The sequence below is a fragment of the Rhinoderma darwinii genome, chromosome 1 (genome assembly GCF_050947455.1).
Source record: "Rhinoderma darwinii isolate aRhiDar2 chromosome 1, aRhiDar2.hap1, whole genome shotgun sequence".
Taxonomy (NCBI): domain Eukaryota; kingdom Metazoa; phylum Chordata; class Amphibia; order Anura; family Rhinodermatidae; genus Rhinoderma; species Rhinoderma darwinii.
In genome coordinates this window covers 156,147,750-156,168,263 of record NC_134687.1, presented here as the reverse complement: position 1 = coordinate 156,168,263, position 20,514 = coordinate 156,147,750, and the positions used below count along the sequence as shown (strand labels likewise).

At 42.8% G+C, this 20,514-nt stretch overlaps 1 protein-coding gene across 4 annotated transcripts in view; it reads left to right on the top strand.

Annotated features, from left to right (window-relative positions):
* Window positions 1-20,514, top strand: part of ADAD1 (adenosine deaminase domain containing 1) — a 220,649-nt gene that overhangs the window by 81,536 nt on the left and 118,599 nt on the right. For all 4 annotated transcript variants that reach the window (XM_075849715.1, XM_075849716.1, XM_075849714.1 and 1 more), the window contains 2 exons: window positions 14,585-14,737; window positions 15,710-15,817. In XM_075849715.1, the coding sequence (XP_075705830.1) occupies window positions 14,585-14,737; window positions 15,710-15,817 (261 nt within the window). The remainder of the gene's footprint in view (window positions 1-14,584; window positions 14,738-15,709; window positions 15,818-20,514) is intronic.

Here is a 20,514-nt window from a genome sequence, read left to right as displayed (position 1 = left end):
AAGAGCTCAATTTTAGTCTCATCTGACCACAGCACCTTCTCCCAATCACTCTCCGAATCATCCAGATGTTCATTTGCAAACTTCAGACGGGCCTGTACATGTGCCTTCTTGAGCAGGGGGACCTTGCGGGCACTGCAGGATTTTAATCCATTACGGCGTAATGTGTTACCAATGGTTTTCTTGGTGACTGTGGTCCCAGCTGCCTTGAGATCATTAACAAGTTCCCCCGTGTAGTTTTCGGCTGAGCTCTCACCAGGATCAAGGATACCCCACGAGGTGAGATTTTGCATAGAGCCCCAGATCTATGTCGATTGACAGTCATTTTGTATGTCTTCCATTTTCTTACTATTGCACCAACAGTTGTCTCCTTCTCAGCCAGCGTCTTACTTATGGTTTTGTAGCCCATTCCAGCCTTGTGCAGGTCTATGATCTTGTCCCTGACATCCTTAGAAAGCTCTTTGGTCTTGCCCATGTTGTAGAGGTTAGAGTCAGACTGATTAATTGAGTCTGTGGACAGGAGTCTTTTATACAGGTGACCATTTAAGACAGCTGTCTTTAATGCAGGCACCAAGTTGATTTGGAGCGTGTAACTGGTCTGGAGGAGGCTGAACTCTTAATGGTTGGTAGGGGATCAAATACTTATTTCTCTGTGCACAATGCAAATAAATATATATAATTTTGACTATGTGATTTTCTTTTTTTTTTTTTATATATATATATATATATAATCTATCTCTCACTGGTAAAATTAACCTAGCCTAAAAATTCTAGACTGCTCATGTCGTTGACAGTGGGCAAACTTTCAAAATCAGCAAGGGATCAAATACTTATTTCCTTCACTGTATAGTAGATGACAATTAGAATCATACATATAGTCCGTATACTAAGCACATACACAACATCTAAGGCACAAGTTAGCAAAAGGTAGCAAAAGGCACTACGTGGAGATAATCTTTTGAAAAAGGGTCCACGGTAACCAAAGAGCTGCATTGGAATGACCTCCAGGGAATCTGGTACAGTACAACTGCTCCATTTTACAAGAGTGAGTCACTGCATTAATCACCTCCTTTTGAGGAAGTAATAGGCAATTTCCAATGCTGGGCAGTAATCAATCTCGTGGCAGGAATTATATGACTAATGACCACCACAAGATCTCGTGGGAGAGGTTTCCCTCACAAGAAGCACAATGCCAAGGTTGGCTCCGGAGGTACTAAGTGAGTAGTGACCGTATGAATCCATGTAAGGATCGCTTCCGATAATGGTTGAATTCCCGGACAGGACCACCACATATGAATGTAGGTGCCCCTGAGCCGACATTGTCTCCAACAAGTCTCAGGATAGTTGGTATCCATGTGAGCAAATTTAACTGGAGTAAAATACCAACGAAGGAATAGTTTCTGTGTCATCTCCAAATGATTAATACCGTGTGACACCCTCTTCACCCAAGAAAGAGCATGTTTCCAATCAAGCAAAGAGAATTGAGCGTCAAAGTCCCTCTCCCAGATAAGCATATGTGAACATTTACCTAGGGAGGCAGGTTTAAATAGTTATAGATGGTGGATATTCCCCTTAGCACACCTAGGTGATAGCGAGAAAAAAACAAAGGCAACCTTAGGAAAAGTAAGAGAAGCGATATTTATAGGCCGCAAATCATGTCTGATTCTAAGAAACAACATCAACACGGAAAACTCAGGTTATGTCAAATGTAACACAAGAAATATTCAAAATCGATACTCACATGAGTTGTGAAACCGACTATGTAATATACATGATTGAATGTGAGTGTGGGTTGCAATATGTTGGAAGAACAACCCAGACATTAAGAAAAAGATTGAATGGTCACCGTTTTAATGCCAAAAACGGTTTCCTAAAACATAGTTTATCAAGGCATTTGCTGTATAACCATACATCTGATTTTTCAAAAATAAAAATCTCTCCAATTGAGCAAATAAATTCCAAAATACACAACAGAATGTCTACCTTGAATAAACGGGAGTCATTTTGGATATTTACATTTGGTACTTTGAGACTCAATGAAAAAATAGATCAAGTCTAAATTGGAATAGGAGTATTCATTTCTTTCTCAAAAAATTAAATTTTGTATGTCCAAATAAAATGGAAAATTAACAGAGTTTATATGAATTAATATGTAGCATTTTTAAATAATATCACTCCTAAAAAATAAGAAGTTTTGAACAAACAAATGGAAATAAAACTAATTTCGTTTTTGATAAGAAAATCCTTCACTGCAACTTATGAAGAACATAGGTACTCTGGGCTCCCGACAATTAAAGGACTAGCGAATGTGATTGAATAACAATAGAGCTAGAGGAATTATCCATCATAATGCAATTATATTTGAATCTAAAACAATAGGACAGAACTGAATTTAATATAACTACAAAGAGCAAATACAATGGGAACATTCTATTTTACATCAGCAATATTTGAAAAAAACAGGAGCGGCCGGCTCCCGACAATTGAAAAACGAAAGTATTTAACCGGTTAAGGACTAGGCTGTTTTACAGCTAAATGACCAGAGCAAATGTCACAATTTTCATATGCGCTGCTTTAGATGACTATAACTCTGCAGGTGAATAAAGTTCATCTTTGAATTTTACACTCTTTGTAAAGTACAGATAGGGCTTTGTTTTAGTGGCATTTGTCAGTATACATCATTTTTATTTTTTTTCTCTAAAGTGGGCAAAATTGGAAAAAAATGCAAGAATTTAGCAATTGCGTCAGTTTTTGCTAGCATTTTTCACACACGGTATGGACCACGGACAAAATTAATCTCCTTTCACATTCTTCCACTTCTCCCGTGCATGGGGATACCAAATATGTGTGCCTTATTCACTGTGCGGGCATGTGCCAGGGCTTGGCATAAAAGGAGGCTTTTTGGTCCAGGAATTCTGCATTTGATTTTATAGCCGCATACTGTTTTCTGGGGGGCCTAATGCTTCTGAAAGATTAGAATCACCCCATAAATTACTTCATTCACGCAAGTAGACCCCACAAGGTTTCCTTCAAGGGGTTTATCATATTTTTAGACAGTCCAGTTTTCTTCTGAAAGTTTCTTGAATAAGATGGATCAAAATAAAATTAGCAATTTTTTAGCAAATGCGTCAGTTTATACCAGCATTTTTCACACACAGTATAGACCACGGACAAAATTCATCTCCTTTCACATTCTGCCACTTCTCCTGTGCATGGGGATACCAAATATGTGGGCCTTATTATCACATAGAGATGTAGGACGGCTTACGATAGAAGAAGCTTATTTCACAAATCGCTTTTTTTCAAAGCTGGTTTTACAAAACTCAACAGAGTTTCTATAAGACTTCCAAAATATCTGCTCTTGAAGCAGAAATCCCAAAATATTCATATAGGGGTATAATGGGAATTTATTTTTTGGGGTTTTCTAAAATAAGAAATTGCAGGTTTATGCAAATGGAGCTCTCCAGCAGATGAACTTTGGAAAACATCAAACATGACATCCACCCCCCACCCATTCCCTTGACCGCCAGCAATTCCTCAGATGCCTAAGCACAAGAGTCCCCCTTTACCATGCGCTTCCCCACTAATTGCTGTGGAAAACCAATTCGTTTTTTTTCGCATGGTACCACATGCCCCAGTCCTTGCAGCATGCAAATGCCTAAACAGGGGCACACTGGAATAAAAATTATCGCAGTACAGGTGGTACCCCTTGTGAAGCAGAGGCTGCATTATCTCCCACACGATCTTACTGCTGGTGGAAAGATCAGGGGGGCATCCGGGAACATTTATTGTGCGGTCCCGCCCTTCATAAATCCTGAAGGCGGTGGTATATCCTGACCCGCTTTCACACAATTTGTAGAGCTTAACGCCATATCTTGCCCTTTTTGAAGGTAGATATTGGCGAAAGCTAAGTCTGCCATGAAAGTTGAGGAGGGATTCGTCCACGCTTACATTCTGCTCAGGGGTGTAGAGTTGCAGAAATAAATTATTCAGGGAATTTATCAGTGGTCTTATTTTGAACAACCGATCTTGGTTTGCATCGGTACTTGGGGGGGCCTGTGCGTTGTCATTGAAGTGGAGGAACCTCATTATTGTCTTCTAACGAGACCTGGGCATTACTGCAGAATATACTGAGGTGGCTTGGGCGGGTCTTGTTGACCAGTAAGACCTAATGGAGGGCTTTTTGACAATACCCATATTTAGGGTGAGCCCCAATTTTTTTTTTAATTCCTGCAAATTGGTGGGCGGCCAATCTCTGGCATGGGTGGATGAAGGTTTCTGCCTTATATATTGCGTGGCATATAAATTATTTTCGTGGACAAACTGATTTAGGATGTCGTCCGTTATAAATAAATGGAAGTAATCCATTTGGACAAAATTTGTATTGTCCACGGTTATGCCAGGAGTGGCAGTAAATCCGTGGATTCTAGGCCAAAAAGATGGGGCAGGTGCCCATACAAGAGCCTGGACTGGAGGGACCAGGCTGTCCCGTGCTACAGCGCTACTTGGCCCTGCGCTTTCATGTTCTGCAGTTTCAACTGCATCAGGGACAACGTCCCCTGAAGATGAACCTGAAGTGACGCTGTCATCGTCACTACCTAAAACAGGTTCCATCTCTGACGCCATCTCTGATGCGGTCTCCGACTCAGACCACAGCATGGCGTATGCCTCCTCGGCGCTAAACAACTTCCTCGCCATAACGTAACTAACACGAACACTAACTAAACACTTTTTTTTTAATCTTTTTTTTTATATAAAACGCACAAACTGGTATATATATCTACACTACCGCTAACAAAAAAATAAACCGCTATTGCTATATATATTATATATATGTGGATATATATATATAATTATATACTCCCTACCTGCCTATTCTAATAGAATAAAAGAAAGGTAGATAGATAGAAAAAAAGATAGATGGATAGATTGTATAGATAGATAGAAATCTATCTATACAGAGAATGTTTTATAGTGTAACTGTTTTTTTTTTCACTGTAATCTTCTGGCAGCAATTCTCTCGAGTCTCTTCTTCTCCTCAAACTGAAACAATGTTTGAGGAGAAGAAAAGAGGCAGGAGATTTCCTGCCAGAAAAGTCAAAATAAAACAAATGTGGTCGCTGTGATAGGTTTTCACAGCGACCACATGTTCAGGGACCATCAGATTGGTCCCTGATACTCTGCCCAGTGCCCAGAGCTGTTGGTAACAGCGTGGGCACAGGGCTGTGTGCACTCGATCGCGTGCACACTGTTTTATATGCAGAAATGCATGTGATCGCTGTGATTGGTTGTCACAGCGATCACATGTTCAGGGGCCAAAAGATTGGCCCCTGACAGTCTGCCCAGTGCCCATGGCTGTTATCAACAGCCAGGGCATAGAGCTGTGTGCACGCGATCGCGCGTGCACAGTCTCTGAAGTGCCGCCGTAAATAGTCTATACGGCGGACTTCAGAGACCCTGACCGCTGGCCGTATAAATACGGCCAGTGGTCGGGAACCTGTTAAACGAATAACAATAAAATCAGAAGTATCTTTTATAGTAATAAAAATATCCTTTTCAAAATAATAGGACCGCATCAAGCTCGAAATGACTATAAAGAACAAATATGAACCATTGAATGAATAAAGATAACTCATATTATCTGCACACGGCGAGTACGCATGAACGGCAACTCCTGAAGTATACAGTTCTATGTACATAAACATATATAAAAAATAATTTCTTCTCTCACAACAAACTCTAAAAAAATCTATTTTTTGGCAGAAAATAGATGGATTAAAATAGAAAGCAATAGAAATAAAAGAAAATCAGAGAAAAATATACACGCACCTGTGTTGAAACGCCCATAATGAACCTTCACTGTTTAACCTGGATGTGAATTACATGATGAGAATATATAAAATGATGTATTCTAGTAAAATTTATATGCCTGATGAAGACCACAGTGCGTGGTTGAAACGCGTTGCAGCACTTTATTATTTTATATTGAATAAAATCGTTGTTTTAAATTTTTTACGATTTTGTGAAAATATCAGTTTTATTTCACACCTGAGCGCCCGTCTAATGGCGCATCTTTTTCTTTCAAGTTAGCATTAAGAAACCTATAGAAATCGCAGCTGGAAGTTTGAATTTATTCTGGAGCACCGAAAAAGTAGCCAATATCTCATCCTCCTGCAAATCCCCAATTTTCCTAACTCCCAAAGTTTCCCACACAGAGAGATCTAACTGTGGAATAAGTGTGTATAGGAACGGTAAAGGAAGGCCCGAGACACCTCCCCCTGAGAATCTGATGACCAAATAGAATTGAGGTATGACCACGAGCGAACTGACGCTTTTATGCCAGCTACCTGAGGCAACGGATATATAGGAGAAGCCGTTTGGGGATGTAAAAAGGAAATTAAAGGAGCCTTTAGAAGCGCTGATTCGTTAGAAATCCACAGCTTCTGCGTGGATGATGGCCACCGAAATTTAAGTTGGTCCAGCACAGCGGCATAATGTTTTTTAACATCAGGAGAACCCATGCCCCCAAGGTCAGTTGGTTTAGATAATGTAGAAAAGTTTATTCTAGCATGCAAACCATTCCAGATATAATTATTTAATATAGATTGCATCTTATTAAGAAATAGCACCGGAACTGGGATTGATAAAGTACTAAACAATTATAAAATGCGTGGAAGGATCATCATTTTAAGCACTTCTATACGTCCAGCCCATGAAATAAAGGGTTTACGCAAACCAGATAACATTTTTGGGATGGAAGATAATAGAGGAGTATAGTTACGTGCAAACGAAGCGGAGCTAGGACTAGACAGGGATATTCCCAAATATGGGATACTTGAGTCACTCCATTGGAAAGGGAAGGAAGCTGCTATAGAGGATTTGGTAATGGGATCTAAGCCAATATTAAGTAGTAGGGACTTTGACCTGTTAACTTTAAAATAGGAGACCCGACCAAAAACATGTAGGAGATCTAATACACATGGTAAAGTGGTTACCGGGTTTGTTACTGCCAAGATCACATCATCGGCATAAAGGCCAATCCTGTGTTCCTGTTGACCTACCGTAATTCCTTTAATCCCAGATGAAGTTCGAACTAATTCCGCCAGAGGTTCCATCATAAGAGCGAAGATGAGAGGAGACAGTGTCACCCCTGCCTCGTCCCATTTGTAATACGAAAGGGTCCCAAAATACACCCAGATGTAAACACCCTAGCGGAAGGAGACTAATATAAGGCTAATATGGCAGATTTAATGGGCCCTGTAAAGCCAAATTTAATCAATGTAGCTTCCGGAAAACCCCAATGAATACGGTCAAACGCCTTCTCCGCATCCAAGGTGTCACGGTTTGTTGACCCACTAGGCCGTACCGCCGTATCGGGGAGGCAGCTGGCCAAACAGGGATCCCAAGCAATACAAAGTCCCGCACAAGGCTACCTGAATAGTCCAGATAGTGGCCGCAGCTCTGGCACTGATGGGTGCAGCAGGTAACGCCAGACGTGGCGGATGACAGCAGGTGCCGCAGGTTGCGCCAGATGTGTCGAATCCCTCGACGTGGAAGAGGACACAGGACGTGGCGGATGACACAGATGCAGTAGACACGACTCCCACTAGTAGGCACAGGAACAAGAACACAGCACGGGATACAGGAACAGGTAACCGGGCACGGCAGACTAGGAATTACTAACAACGCTCAGGCATGGATCAGAATTGCTGGGACCCTCTGATAGACCAGGAAGTCATGTGGTTGATGATGATTGTTTTACAGGTGCGTGCTGGCCCTTTGAGAGCGGGCACGAGCGTGCGCGCGCACCCTACGGGATACAGCAGACCGGAGCGGAAGTGAGCGCTAGTAAGGAGATGGGGACCAGCGCTCACGGATTCATGGCTGCGGGTGTCGGGAGGTGAGTAAACCCGACGAAAGGCCAGAAGCAGAGAAGGAGTTTGAGCCAGTTCCGCGGCTCTAATAAGGTTTAGAAATCTTCTCGTACCATTAGGAGCCTGTCTAAGAAACAAAACCCACCTTATCAGGATGAATCACGTCAGGCAAAATCGCAAACAGACGGGCAGACAAAATCTTAGCATATAACTTGACGTCTGTATTCAGCAGGGAGATCAGACGAAAATTTGCAGGGGTAATTGGCTCCTTGCTAAGTTTAGGCAGAGTAATTATGAGAGCACTTCAACATTTCAGAAGTGAAAGAGCCCTTATCCATCGCCAAGTTGAACACAGACTCCAAATGAGGAGCCAGGGTCGAGGCATATTTTTTATAATACCCATTGGAGAACTCATCTGTGCCATGTGATTTTAAAGGCCTTTAGGGATACTTTGGCACGAGTTACCTCCTCCACAGAAATGAGAACCGATAGTGAGGCCACCTGTGTGTTTGACAATTAGGGGAGAGAGACCGTCTAAAAAAAGCAGAGATGTCAGCTGCTGTCGGCATATATGTGCCCTGATCTTGCTGGAGATTATAATAATAATAATATTTATTTATATAGCGCCAACATATTACGCAGCACTTTACAATTTAGAGGGAACATGAAACAAACTATCAGACATTACATTGTGACAAAGTTAATTTACAATTCAAACCTGAGAAGTGAGGACCCTGCTTGCAAGAGCTTACAATCTCTGAGGAAACAGTGTAGCAGTGTTTGTTCTGTACAATAGTCCAGCCATTTTTATACACATGCGGTGGTACACATAAAGCTGCATAAGCCGGTCACCAGCCAGTATCCGTGTATGACTGACATGAAGAGAAGGAGTGTGAGGGAATCTAATTCTGATGACTAATCTAGAAGGAGGGCCATGGAAAGGAGTCCGATTAGGGAATGTTATAGGCCTGTCTAAATAGATGTGTTTTCAGGGCACGTTTAAAACTGTGGATATTGGGAATTAATCTGATTGTCTGGGGTAGCGCATTCCAGATGACTGGTGCAGCACGAGAAAAATCTTGGAGACGGGAGTGGGAGGTTCGGATTATGGAGGATTTTAATCGAAGGTTGTTGGCAGAACGTAGAGCCCGAGTAGGGTGGTAGACAAAGATGAGGGAGGAGATGTAAGGAGGTGCAGCACTGTGGAGAGCTTTGTGGGTGAGAGTAATTAGTTTGAATTTTATTCTGAAGGGGATGGGCAACCAGTGCAGTGACTGGCACAGATTAGAGGCATTGGTGTAGCGGTTGGTCATAAATATCAGCCTGGCTGCTGCATTGAGGATAGATTGGAGAGGTGAGAGTTTGGTGAGGGGAAGATCGATTAGTAATGAGTTACAGAAGTTCAAGACGAGAGTGAATCAGAGCAACAATGAGAGTGTTGGCGGTTTCCTCCGTAAGAAAAGAGTGGGTTCTGGAGATGTTTTTGAGGTGAAAATGACAGGAGCGTGAAAGTGATTGAATGTGAGGAGTAAAGGAAAGATCCGAGTCAAAAATAACCCCGAGACAGCTTATATAGACAGATTATAAAGGGAGTCATAAAAGGATGCAAACTGATCCACTATTTTTTGAGGATGGGAAGTTTTATGGCCTTGGGAATCTAATAAAAAGCTAATTTTTTGCTTAGACCTAGCAGTTTTTAATTGTTTAGCCAATAGAGCTCCTGAGCGGTTATCATGGGCATAAAAGTTAATTTGGCTTTCTTTAAATGCATAATCAAATTTTGACAACAAAAGGGTACGTAAATCGGAGCGAAGCTTACGCAGTTCAGAAATTAACCGAGCAGCGGGGGACATTTTATTTGGCGTTTCTAGAAGCCGAATTTTAGAAATTAGGGAGTTAAATTCTTTATCTCTTTTCCGTTTAACTAAAGCACACGATTTAAGGAACATACCTCTCACTGCTTGGTGCGCATTCCAGATCATGAAAATGTCAGAGACAGAGTGTGAATTGGTGTCAAAATATTGTACCAATTCAGTCTCCAGTTGATGTTCTGGATGCGACAAAATATTAGTTAAGCCTCCACACAAGTAGGGGAATACGAAACTTTCGTTAAGAATAAGCGTAATCGGGCCGTGGTCTGACCAGGTTATCGTGCCGATCTTGGTCCCTGCAACATCTCGCAAACCCTGATGCTCCAAGAAGAACATGTCTATCCTGGAATATGAGGAATGCACACGTGAAAAATATTTTAACGTCTACCTCGGATCCGTGATGACCCCTCCAGACATCGTACAATGACCTCTCACTCAACAGAGAAGCTATCAAACCAAATGCCTTTGCGTTTTTTTCAAGCGAATACAAATTGCAGTCCGGTACAATGCAGTAAAGGAAAATAACATTACAATAGGGAACAAAAAAGGGTTATCACCAGGCAAATACGCACTACTGGTGTGAAGTGGGGGGATAGAACAATATCCAGAGCTCAGAACAGGCTACAATGTACAAACAAATTGACCAGGACCACATCCAGGTGAGTCAGGGATCAGGAATGGCGACCATTTCTACTCACGACAGGCCCATCATCTTGGATTCGAACTGGGGATCTGGAATGCTGAGAAGAGGAAGTCGAAGCAACCGAAATGTTCAATTTCTTCTGGAGAGTTATACCCTCATCCACAGACAGAACCGTATGAGAGGCCCCATTCTTGTTGATGAAGAGCTTCGTAGGAAAACCCATTTTGTACTTAATATTGGCAGTACAATGAGAAGATGTAACCGGGTAGAATCCACGTTGCTTCTGTGCAGGGTGGCAGCCGAAAGATCCGTGACCATGGATACCTCCGAATACGGAGCTGGGGGAGCGCCCCTCTGCCTACATTCCGCCATCAGCCTCTCCTTAACCTGGTAAAAGTGTATGCGAGCTAGAATATCTCTGGGTGCAGGCTCCGGAGCAGACTTGGCCTTAGGGATTCTATGCACCCCTATCTATGGAAAAGTCCAAAGCAGAACAGGACCGTAGTAATAGCTGGATAAGTTGCGTAAGATGATGAGCCAGATCAGGCGGTAAGACATCTTCTGGGATACCACGAAACATAATATTGTTCCGCCTTGATCTATCTTCAAGGTCTATGACCTTATCCCGCAGCCGACTCACCTCCTTAAGCGCAGAATGAGCGTCCACGAGCTTATGTGCAATAGAGAAGTGTCCCATTTTCTGTTCAATATGCTCCGTATGAGAGCCAAGGCCATCAATATTGTCTTGCAATTGGTGAACGACAGTATTTGTAATGACTGGGTAGGGAGACAGACAGGTGATCCCTAATCTACCCGCCACTCAGTCCCTGCCTACTTGCACGACCCGTCCTAGGCGACGGCGTACAACTGGGCGACGGTCCCTACGCTCAATATGTGTAAGACAGACAGACAAGGGTACACAGAAGCTAAGGGAAATGGGGCAGTTGCCCACGGCAACACCGTGAGCAACAGGAGTAGTGAACGAGCCGAGTCAAACCAGGAGTGTACGAGGTACCAAACGCAGAGCAGGAGCGTAGTCAGTAAAGCCAGGGTCAAAATGAAGCAAGGTCAATAATAGCAGGTGCAGCAGAGCCAGGAAACAGGAAAGAATCACAGGCACAGACAAGCAGGAAATGAGGGTATAAATAGACCGAGGGCGGGAGCTAGAACAGTCTGGCCAGGCTGTGATAGGTTCTCCCATCTTGCACCGGCCCTGAGTTTGGACCGAAAAACTCGGTCCGCTTCCGAGGAGCCGCCGGTTTGAGCTTTTTCCTCGTCATCCTAGTAAGGTAAGTAGTATAACTCACGTATGAGTCCGAAATTGCTGGTCCAATGAAGCGATATGAGCCGCTAAAGCCCTAATACGAGCAGGGGCTCCCCAAGATGCGGCCATTCAGTACAGCGGCCAAGCTCCGCCCCCTAATTGTTTTTTTTTTTTTTTATAAAAACGTGTGGTGCATTTTTCGAATTACTTTTTATTGAAAATAATTTTTTTCTTTTTCAGCTACAGCTGCTTTGTATACTGTATACAGAGCAGCTGTATCTAGCGCTGAAACCTGTATTCATCAGTGTGTACACCATATTAAAAAAGTTGCGGTAATTTGTGATTGATTTATCAAGAGGCGCATGCGTCTTAATAAATGAAGCGCATCTCTGGCCCTTGCGCCAAAATGTGAAACCACATCAGTCATGAGCTGGTATAGATTTAGTCACAATTTACGTCACTTTCTGGAGTAAATTATGATACATTTGTCTGGTTGCGTGTGCCCTCGCCTGCTGCAATGCTCCACCCACTTTTGAATACATGTGCAAGTTTCAACCACCATGAGGCACTCTTTAACCGTTTGGTGTCGTGTTATAACTAAGCCCCAGCCGCCAAGGGGGAGTATAGAACGGGCTGAGACGTTCCGTACTTAGCGGCTGTCGGCTGTATACTGCATCGGCTTGGATGGTAGATCACTCTAATCCTGGCCGTTTAACCACTTTGATGGCTGACAGAGGGGGAAACCCACTCTTTCTATGCCCCCCCCCCAATGCGTTTGTAGGGTGCCAATGTTTGTCCACTATCTTTCTGTTCCTAATAAAAACATGTTAAAAGTACCATACACTGCAACACATAAGTATTGCAGTGTTATGGTACCAGCAATCAAACAAGCACATGTTCTAGTCCCCTAGGTTACATGGAGTATCTGGCTTTTCAGGAAAATTTTGACTTGTCATAGTGACATGTCAGAAGTTTTGATCGGTCTTGAGGCTTACAAAGCCCGTCTTCAGACTTATGAGCATTGTCAATGGCAGCCAAAGAGGCTAAGCGCTCGGTTGAGCATTTCTGCCTGTTTGGTTCAGTGATTGGTGAGGCTCTCTGCATCGGGACCGCCACAGAGCAAAACTGCTGGCATGTCACTGACATTTGAAAAATGTAGAAACCGTTACTTTAAAAAAAAAAAAGTTACGTTTATTTTTATGTACAAAGAAATAAATGTAAAAGTTAGAAAAGCTAAAGCAAATTCCTAAAGCAATGTGTAAAAAACAAACAAAACTATTCATGTTATTTAACCCGCACAGTGAACCCGTAAAAAAAATTGAAGACTTAAGAATTTTTTGGTCATCTTTGCTTCATACAAATAAAAAGTGATCAAAAAGTAGTATGTGCCCCAAAATGGTACCAATAAAAATTTCCTGCAAAAAAAGCCCTTGCACTACTCAGTCGACAGAAAAAAAAGTTATGGCTCTCAGAATATGGCGAATATATATATATATATATATATATATATAATATGTCCAAATGCAGAAAAAGTGAAGCAGCACTCAGAAAACAATGGATTTATTTATCCAACATCCACTACAACGTTTCTCTCTGAAGGCATTTTCAAGCTTTCATAGAGAAGGTGAGACGTTGTAGTGGATGTTGGATAAATAAATAAAAAATTTTCTGAGTGCTGCTTCACTTTCTCTTCATTTGGACATTCAGTATACAATGAGAGGTCACTCCTTTTGTTTTTTAAGCCAAACACCGGCCTAGTTAGGCTCATAATCACAGTGCTGCTCCAATCCTCTGTTTTTTGATGTATATATAATTTTTTTTTTAAACCGTGTTTTCTTTATACAATTTGGTAAAGCATGAAAAAATATATATATAAATTTGGTATCGCCGCAATCATGTCAATGTCCAAATCAAAGTTAGCATGTTGTTTTTACTACATAGTGAATGCTGCAAGACCCAAAAAACAATGGAGAATTACATAGAGCTACAACACATACCACATAAATCAGGTCCTCTTATGACTATGACAACAGTAAAATAAGTTAAAGCTTTTATGCATGAGGAAAAAAAAAAATAAGAAAAAAAAAAAAAATTGCCTGTGGCACCAAAACGTTAAAATGGAAGGAGTGGGCAATTTTTTTTTCTGTTTTTGCCATTAATTTCTAGGATTTGTGTTATCTCTGTACATGACTCATCTATAGAGTCTGCTGTATGGGCACGCAGGCTCGGCTCCAGGTTTATGTGGGTCCTTGGGCTACACAGACGTAGTGAGCCTCTTTTGCTGGGGAAATCACGGCGGCAGTAAAACTGCAGTCTGTGCCACCATATAGAAGTTAGGCCCCCAGTTTGTGCCCCCATTTATACAGTGCCCTGTAGATAACTTCACACACAGCCCATGTAGATAATGCCATAGTGTAATAATATATTGTGACATCGAGAGCTTCCCCAGGAGCAGCATCCCAAGCCAGAGCGTCGGCAACGCTGTGGCGATAGATTCCGCTCCAGGAGCCCCTGACTTCACTGTCCATATATGGACAGTGTCATCTCAGGGGCTTCCTCTAGGAGTGAAATCCCCGACCAGAGCGTCGGCAACGATCCGGGGGATTTAGCTCCTAGATAGGGGCTCCCTCTAGGAGTAGAATACCTGGCAAGAGCATCGGCAACGCTCTGGCTGGGGATTCTTCTTCTGGAGGAGCCATGACGGCAACGTAAAACACCTGATGCGGACGCCGGCCCTGTGGGCACGCATTGGTACCAATTTGTAAATATAATGCATTACAAAGTTAGTGCTTAGATCATTTCTATTTGATTCCATGGGAATGTTTTTTAGTTTTATAATCTGTAGACTTTATAATTTGATTTACTTTACTGCAGTGAGTCCTGTCGCCTCCATTTGTAACTACATGTAATGTTTTCTTCTTTTTTGTGTTTTAAGGAAATGTTTTTGGTGCTTATTTCGCATTCTGTGCCGTTGTTGATGGAATTCAGTACAAAACGGGAATAGGACAGAGCAAAAAAGAAGCAAAAGCAAATGCTGCAAAATTGGCTTTGGATGAACTACTTCATTATGAAGAATCTGAATCGTATGGTAATTCTGTCCAGAAATAATATTTTGGGCATAATACTGTTCAGTAACACACTTTTTTTTTTTTTTCTTCATATATTTTTTTTATGATCATGTTTAATATATTTAGGGGTATGTTTCTTCATATATTTTTTATAAGGCCCTGTTCACATCTGCATTGGAGGCTCCGTTAGGGGCCTCCGTCGCAGATCCGGCATGCATTACCGAATACGAAAGTGCTGCGTGTTGTGGTATTGTTTCCGGTAAATCCACGGACACGCTGACTAAACCCATTACATTTAACCCGTTAGTGACCGCCCATGGTGTTTTTTACGGCGGTCACTAACGGGCTTTATTCTTTATTCTGATGCAGTAGCCTTTTTACTGTGCTGCATCAGAATGAATAAACCGCGCCGGCAGCAGTTAAATCTCCCTGCTCTCGGCAACCACATGTAGCTGAGCGCTGGTAGCAGCCCTGCTCGAACGGGCGAGATCGATATCCGTATAGATCTCACTGATTTAACCCCTCAGATGCGGCGCTCAATAGTAAGATGGCAGGGTGTCGGTTGTTTCTATGGCAGCCGTGGGGCCTAATAAAGGCCCCCAGGTATGCCACTAGTTATGCCTGCTAGGCCATGCCAGAGGCATGGCCTAGCAGATGCCTGTCCGTTTTACACGGACAGGCAGTAATACACTGCAATACAATAGTATATCAGTGTATTATGGAAGCGATCGGATGATCACATAGTGAAGTCCCCTAGTGGGACTAGTAAAAAAGTGGAAAAAGTTAATAAAAAAAAAAATAAATAAAAAAAAAAGTGGAAAAAAACACTTTTCTCCTTACAAAATGCTTTATTAAAAAGAACAAAAAAAGTTACACATATTTGCTATCGCCGCGTCCGTAACGACCCCAACTATAAAGTTATTCCATTATTTAACAGTCTGTGAACGACGTAAAAAATAAAATGTGAATGTAAAATGTATTTGTAATTGCAGTTCAACTTTCAGAAAGTAAAAACACAAGTCTTACTGGAGGCCCTCCTTTGTTACCTATGGAACCAAACTTATTTACAGAGGCTTCAAATACTTCAAGAAAGCAAGTTGGTAAGAATACATATTTTCGCATTTGCATTCCTGTTGCTCATTTTTAATAAGTAAATGTAACATGTGCAAAACTAACACCAAACAGGGAGACGTTCAAATACATTTATTTATTTTTTTAGAGTTTCCTTTCTTGGCCGTCCCAAAACAGTTTTCAATAAGAAGCTGGTGACAGAGCAAGCTACTAGATTGGAAAGGAGACACACCCTCCGCCCCCACTTTTACAGTTTTCAGTGTTCCTTGACCTGTACAACAACCCCAATAGAGAAAAGCACACATGCATATAAAGGCTGCACCTCCATTACTCCCCCCTCCCCCCAAAAAAAAATCACTCTATTGTAGTCCTAAAATCTAATTTACATATGTTATATTTAGCCAGCCCCCCCCCCCCCCCCTCCGCTCTGTTCCTGAGTTATTGTTCTTTCTGGCACTTTATATGTATATTCACTGTAGTTAGCCAACGGGGCTTGAAATACAGTGAATCACCCCAGGTGGAGCCATCTTCACTGCCTCTCACGCTGAGCTCTTGATGTGAAGTCTTCTCCCAGAGTGGTCTCGCGAGATCATACTGATTCTGGGGGAATAATTTACTGTTTTGCTTGCACAGTCTTCATGAATTTATACATTGAAGGCTGCTCTGTCCCGATCCAAGTCAAATCAGTCAGTTCAGCTCGATCTTCAGGCTGTCTGATCTCCTGAGCGCTTATTTTAGCTGAATTCTGATCATGTTCAGAATTCAGCTAAAATTAGCATTTATGAGCGCTCAAAAGAGGAGACCGACTGGCTGACGATCGAGCAGTCAGTGCACTACACTGACTGATTTGAGTGGGAACGGAACAGAGCAGCCTACAACGTACAGTGGCTTGCGAAAGTCTTCGTCCTTTCGGTGTTTTTTCTTGTTTTGATGCATTACAAGCTTGAATTAAAAGGGATTTTTAGAGTTTGTACCATTTGATTTCACAACATGATGGACATATGTCTTTTTTTCAACCCTATTAACTATGTAACATGCCTAACACGTTGAAAGTGCAATGTAGTTTTCTTTTTTTTTTTTACTGTGACACAAACAATTAAGACCGAAAAATAGAACTATCCACCCCCTGAAAGTCAATACTTTGTGAAACCATCTTTTTCTGCAATTACAGATGCAAGTTTCTTAGGATATGTTTCTATTTGCTTAGCATATCTAGACACTGGGATTTTTGCCCATTCCAGACAAAACCGCTCCAACTCCTTCAAGTTAGATGGGTTGCATTGGTGTACAGCAGGGGTCTCAAACTCGCCGGGTAAGTGGGCCACACATAGAAAAAAATAGAAGTTGACAGGCCGCGTTTCAACAATCTAGTTATCCAGTTTAAGTGTCGCTAAATGCAGTCCGGCGGCTCAGTTAGCAGCGTTTGGCAGACACACAAATGTCAAGATTGGGCAGCCCCCTTTAAGGTAGTGCCACAGTGCCCTCTGTTGATACTGCCACAGTGCCCTCTGTAGATACTGCCACGGTGCCCTCTGTAGATACTGCCACGGTGCCCTCTGTAGATACTGCCACGGTGCCCTCTGTAGATGCTGCCACGGTGCCCTCTGTAGATGCTGCCACGGTGCCCTCTGTAGATGCTGCCACGGTGCCCTCTGTAGATGCTGCCACGGTGCCCTCTGTAGATGCTGCCACGGTGCCCTCTGTAGATACTGCTTGGGTGCCCTCTGTGGATAATAGAGGATAAATGAGCAGGAAAAGAGCGGTGAGGTATCGGGTAACGGCGCCAGGCTCAGGAGGACAAGGAACGAGTTCCCAGGTATGTTTGATCAAGGTAATCTTTTATTTGAATGACGATGCGTTTCTGTACCGGACTGGTCCCTTCCTCGGGTAACAGACCTGACGAAGGGACCAGTCCGGTCCAGAAACGCGTAGTCGTTCAAATAAAAGATTACCTTGATCAAACATACCTGGGAACTCGTTCCTTGTCCTCCTGACCCTGGCGCCGTTACCCGATACTACACTGCTTTTTTTCCTGCTCATTTATCCTCTATATGCTCTGTCCCCGGTACAAAGGAATCTACTACCGAGGGTCCGCAGTGGGTGGCAGCCGGCAACCAACACCACTTCACTGCACGCATAGACTCGGAGGAGCGCCGTTGATCCCTCACATTTTTCATCCCATTGTGCATCTCTGTAGATGCTGCCACAGTGCCCTCTGTAGATGGTGCCACATTGCCCTCTGTAGATGCTGCCACAGTGCCATATTTGGACAGTGATGTCAGGGGCTTGCCCAGAGCTGGAGTCCCGGAGTAGAGCCGCTTCTAGCACTCTGCCTGGGACTCCAGCTGTACTCCTGACATCACTATTCATCTCTGGGGAAGCCCTAGACAACACTGTCCATATATGGATCGTGATGTCCGGGAATTCCACGGAGTCCCGGAGCAGAGCCGATACTAGTGGCTCTGTGTCCCGCAGGCCGCAGATGACCGCCTCAGGGGCCGCATTTAAATCCCTAATTAACCCCTCATTTTTGGATTTTTCATTTTCGTTTTTTCACTTCCCCCATTTCAAGAACAATAACTTTTTGTTATTTTTCCATCAATAGAGTGGTGTGAGGGCTTATTTTTGTGGGAGGAGGTGTAGTTTTTATTGGTACCATTTTATAGTTCTATATAATCCACTGGGAAACTGTAAAAAAAAATTCTTTGCGGGCTGAAGTTGGAAAAAAACTGCAATACCTTTTTTGTTTTTTGGGTTACATTTTTACGGCTTTCACCGTGCGGTAAAAACGACAACTTCTCTTCTGTGGCTCAATACGATTTACGGTGATACCAAATTTATATATATTTTTTTTTATATTTTACTACTTTAATTGATCAACTTTTTGTAAAAAAAAAATGTTTTGTGTCGCCACATTCTGAGAGCCATAACTTTTTTATTTTTCCACCGATTGAGCAGTGTGAGGGCTTATATTTTCGCGGGACAAGCTGTAGTTTTTATTGGTACCATTTTTTCGTATGTAGAACTTTTTGATCACTTTTTAATTACATTTTTTTTAGAGCTAAGTTGACCAAAAAACAGCGACTTTGGCGGTTTACATTTTTTACGGTGTTCACCGTGCGCATTAAATAATGGTATATTGTAATATTTTTTTTCCCATTACTTTAGGGTGAAAATGGGAAAACTGTCTTTTTTACTTTTTTTTTCCACTTTATTAGCTCCCCTGGTGGTCTTGAACCAGCGAACGAATGTATTGCAGTATATTGTCATTTTTACAGGCATCTGTTAAGCGTGGCAGGGCTCGACAGAGGCAGAATGAAGGCAGTCCTGGGGGCCTTCATTAGGCCCCTGGGCTGCCATGACAACCGTAGTCACCCTCCAATCCCACTGCGGTGGCGCCAATGAGCTGTCGGAGGGGGAAAGTACCTCCGGAAGTGTCTGTAGGCGCAGGCACGCTGCTAACGTCTTCCAAGGCACTTGGTGTCGATTTAACTTTGGCACAAAGCTTGGACGACAGCTGGTCCGTCTTCCAAGCATACTCTTATGGGTAAGCATACTCTTCCCTTTCCTGGCTCCCGCATCTTTTGGTTTTGGTTTGGACAAAATTATTTCTCAGGTGACAGGAGGCAAGAGTTCTCATTTGCACTATAATAGACCTCGGTCGCTCATGTGCTCCCCAGAAATCCAACCCTCTATTTCAGTCCTTTTGGCACTTCTCCAGCTCCTGTTCAGCAGGAAACTGACTAAACAGAAATTCAGGAGAAAACCAGGATTTAAGCCATGAACTACTTGTTCATGACCTATACCTTTTATGAAGTAATCGTCCCATTTCTAAGAAGGAAAGGTTCCAGGGCTTTTACTCCAATCACCTTGTGGTCCCCAAGAACGATGGGTCTGTCCATCCAACCCTGGACTTAAAATGCCTCAAACAATTAGTCCAAGTACTCCAGTCCGGGATAGTCATTAACCCCTTAGTGACCACCAATACGCCTTTTTACGTTGGTCACTAAGGGGCCTTAGGCTAGGCTGACGCCTTTTCACGTTCGCCTAGTCTAAGTCCTGCACGGGTCTCCCGTGCAGGCTGGAGCCGGGGCTCAGCTGTTTGATGACAGCTGAGCTCCTGCTCCAACGCCCGTGATCGAAGTTTACTTCGATCGCGGCCGTTTAACCCGTTAAATGCCGCCGTCAATAGCGACCGCGGCATTTAACTTTGTTTACAGAGGGAGTGCGCTCCCTCTGTCACCCATCGGCTGCCCGCGAATGCAATCGCGGGTCTCCGATGGGGTGTCATGGCAGCCGGGGGCTTGATTAAAGCCCCCAGGTCTGCCCTGGACATATGCCTGTTAGGACGCGCCGGAGGGGGAGTAGGAGCACAGTCAGTCAACAGTGAGGTTAGGCTGAGCTGTTCTCCTTCCTCATAGTTGGGAAGCGGGGAGATCAAGTATTCTACCCTGTATTCCCAAAAGAAAAAATAACAGTATGTGGACCAGCCAACAGAAGCTAAGCTAAAACGGGTTATCTCAGTGTCTGCAGCAGGGGTACATCTTTGTCCCCCAATGAATGTGACTAGAAAGGGATTTTATGGTGTGTAAAAAAATAAATAAAAAAAATGGTGTTATCAAAAACAAGAGACTTAATTATTAACCCCTTAATGACCGGGCATGAAAAGGTATTAATAACCAGGTAAATTTTTCAGCTTTTACCTCTCTGCATTTCAGCAACCATA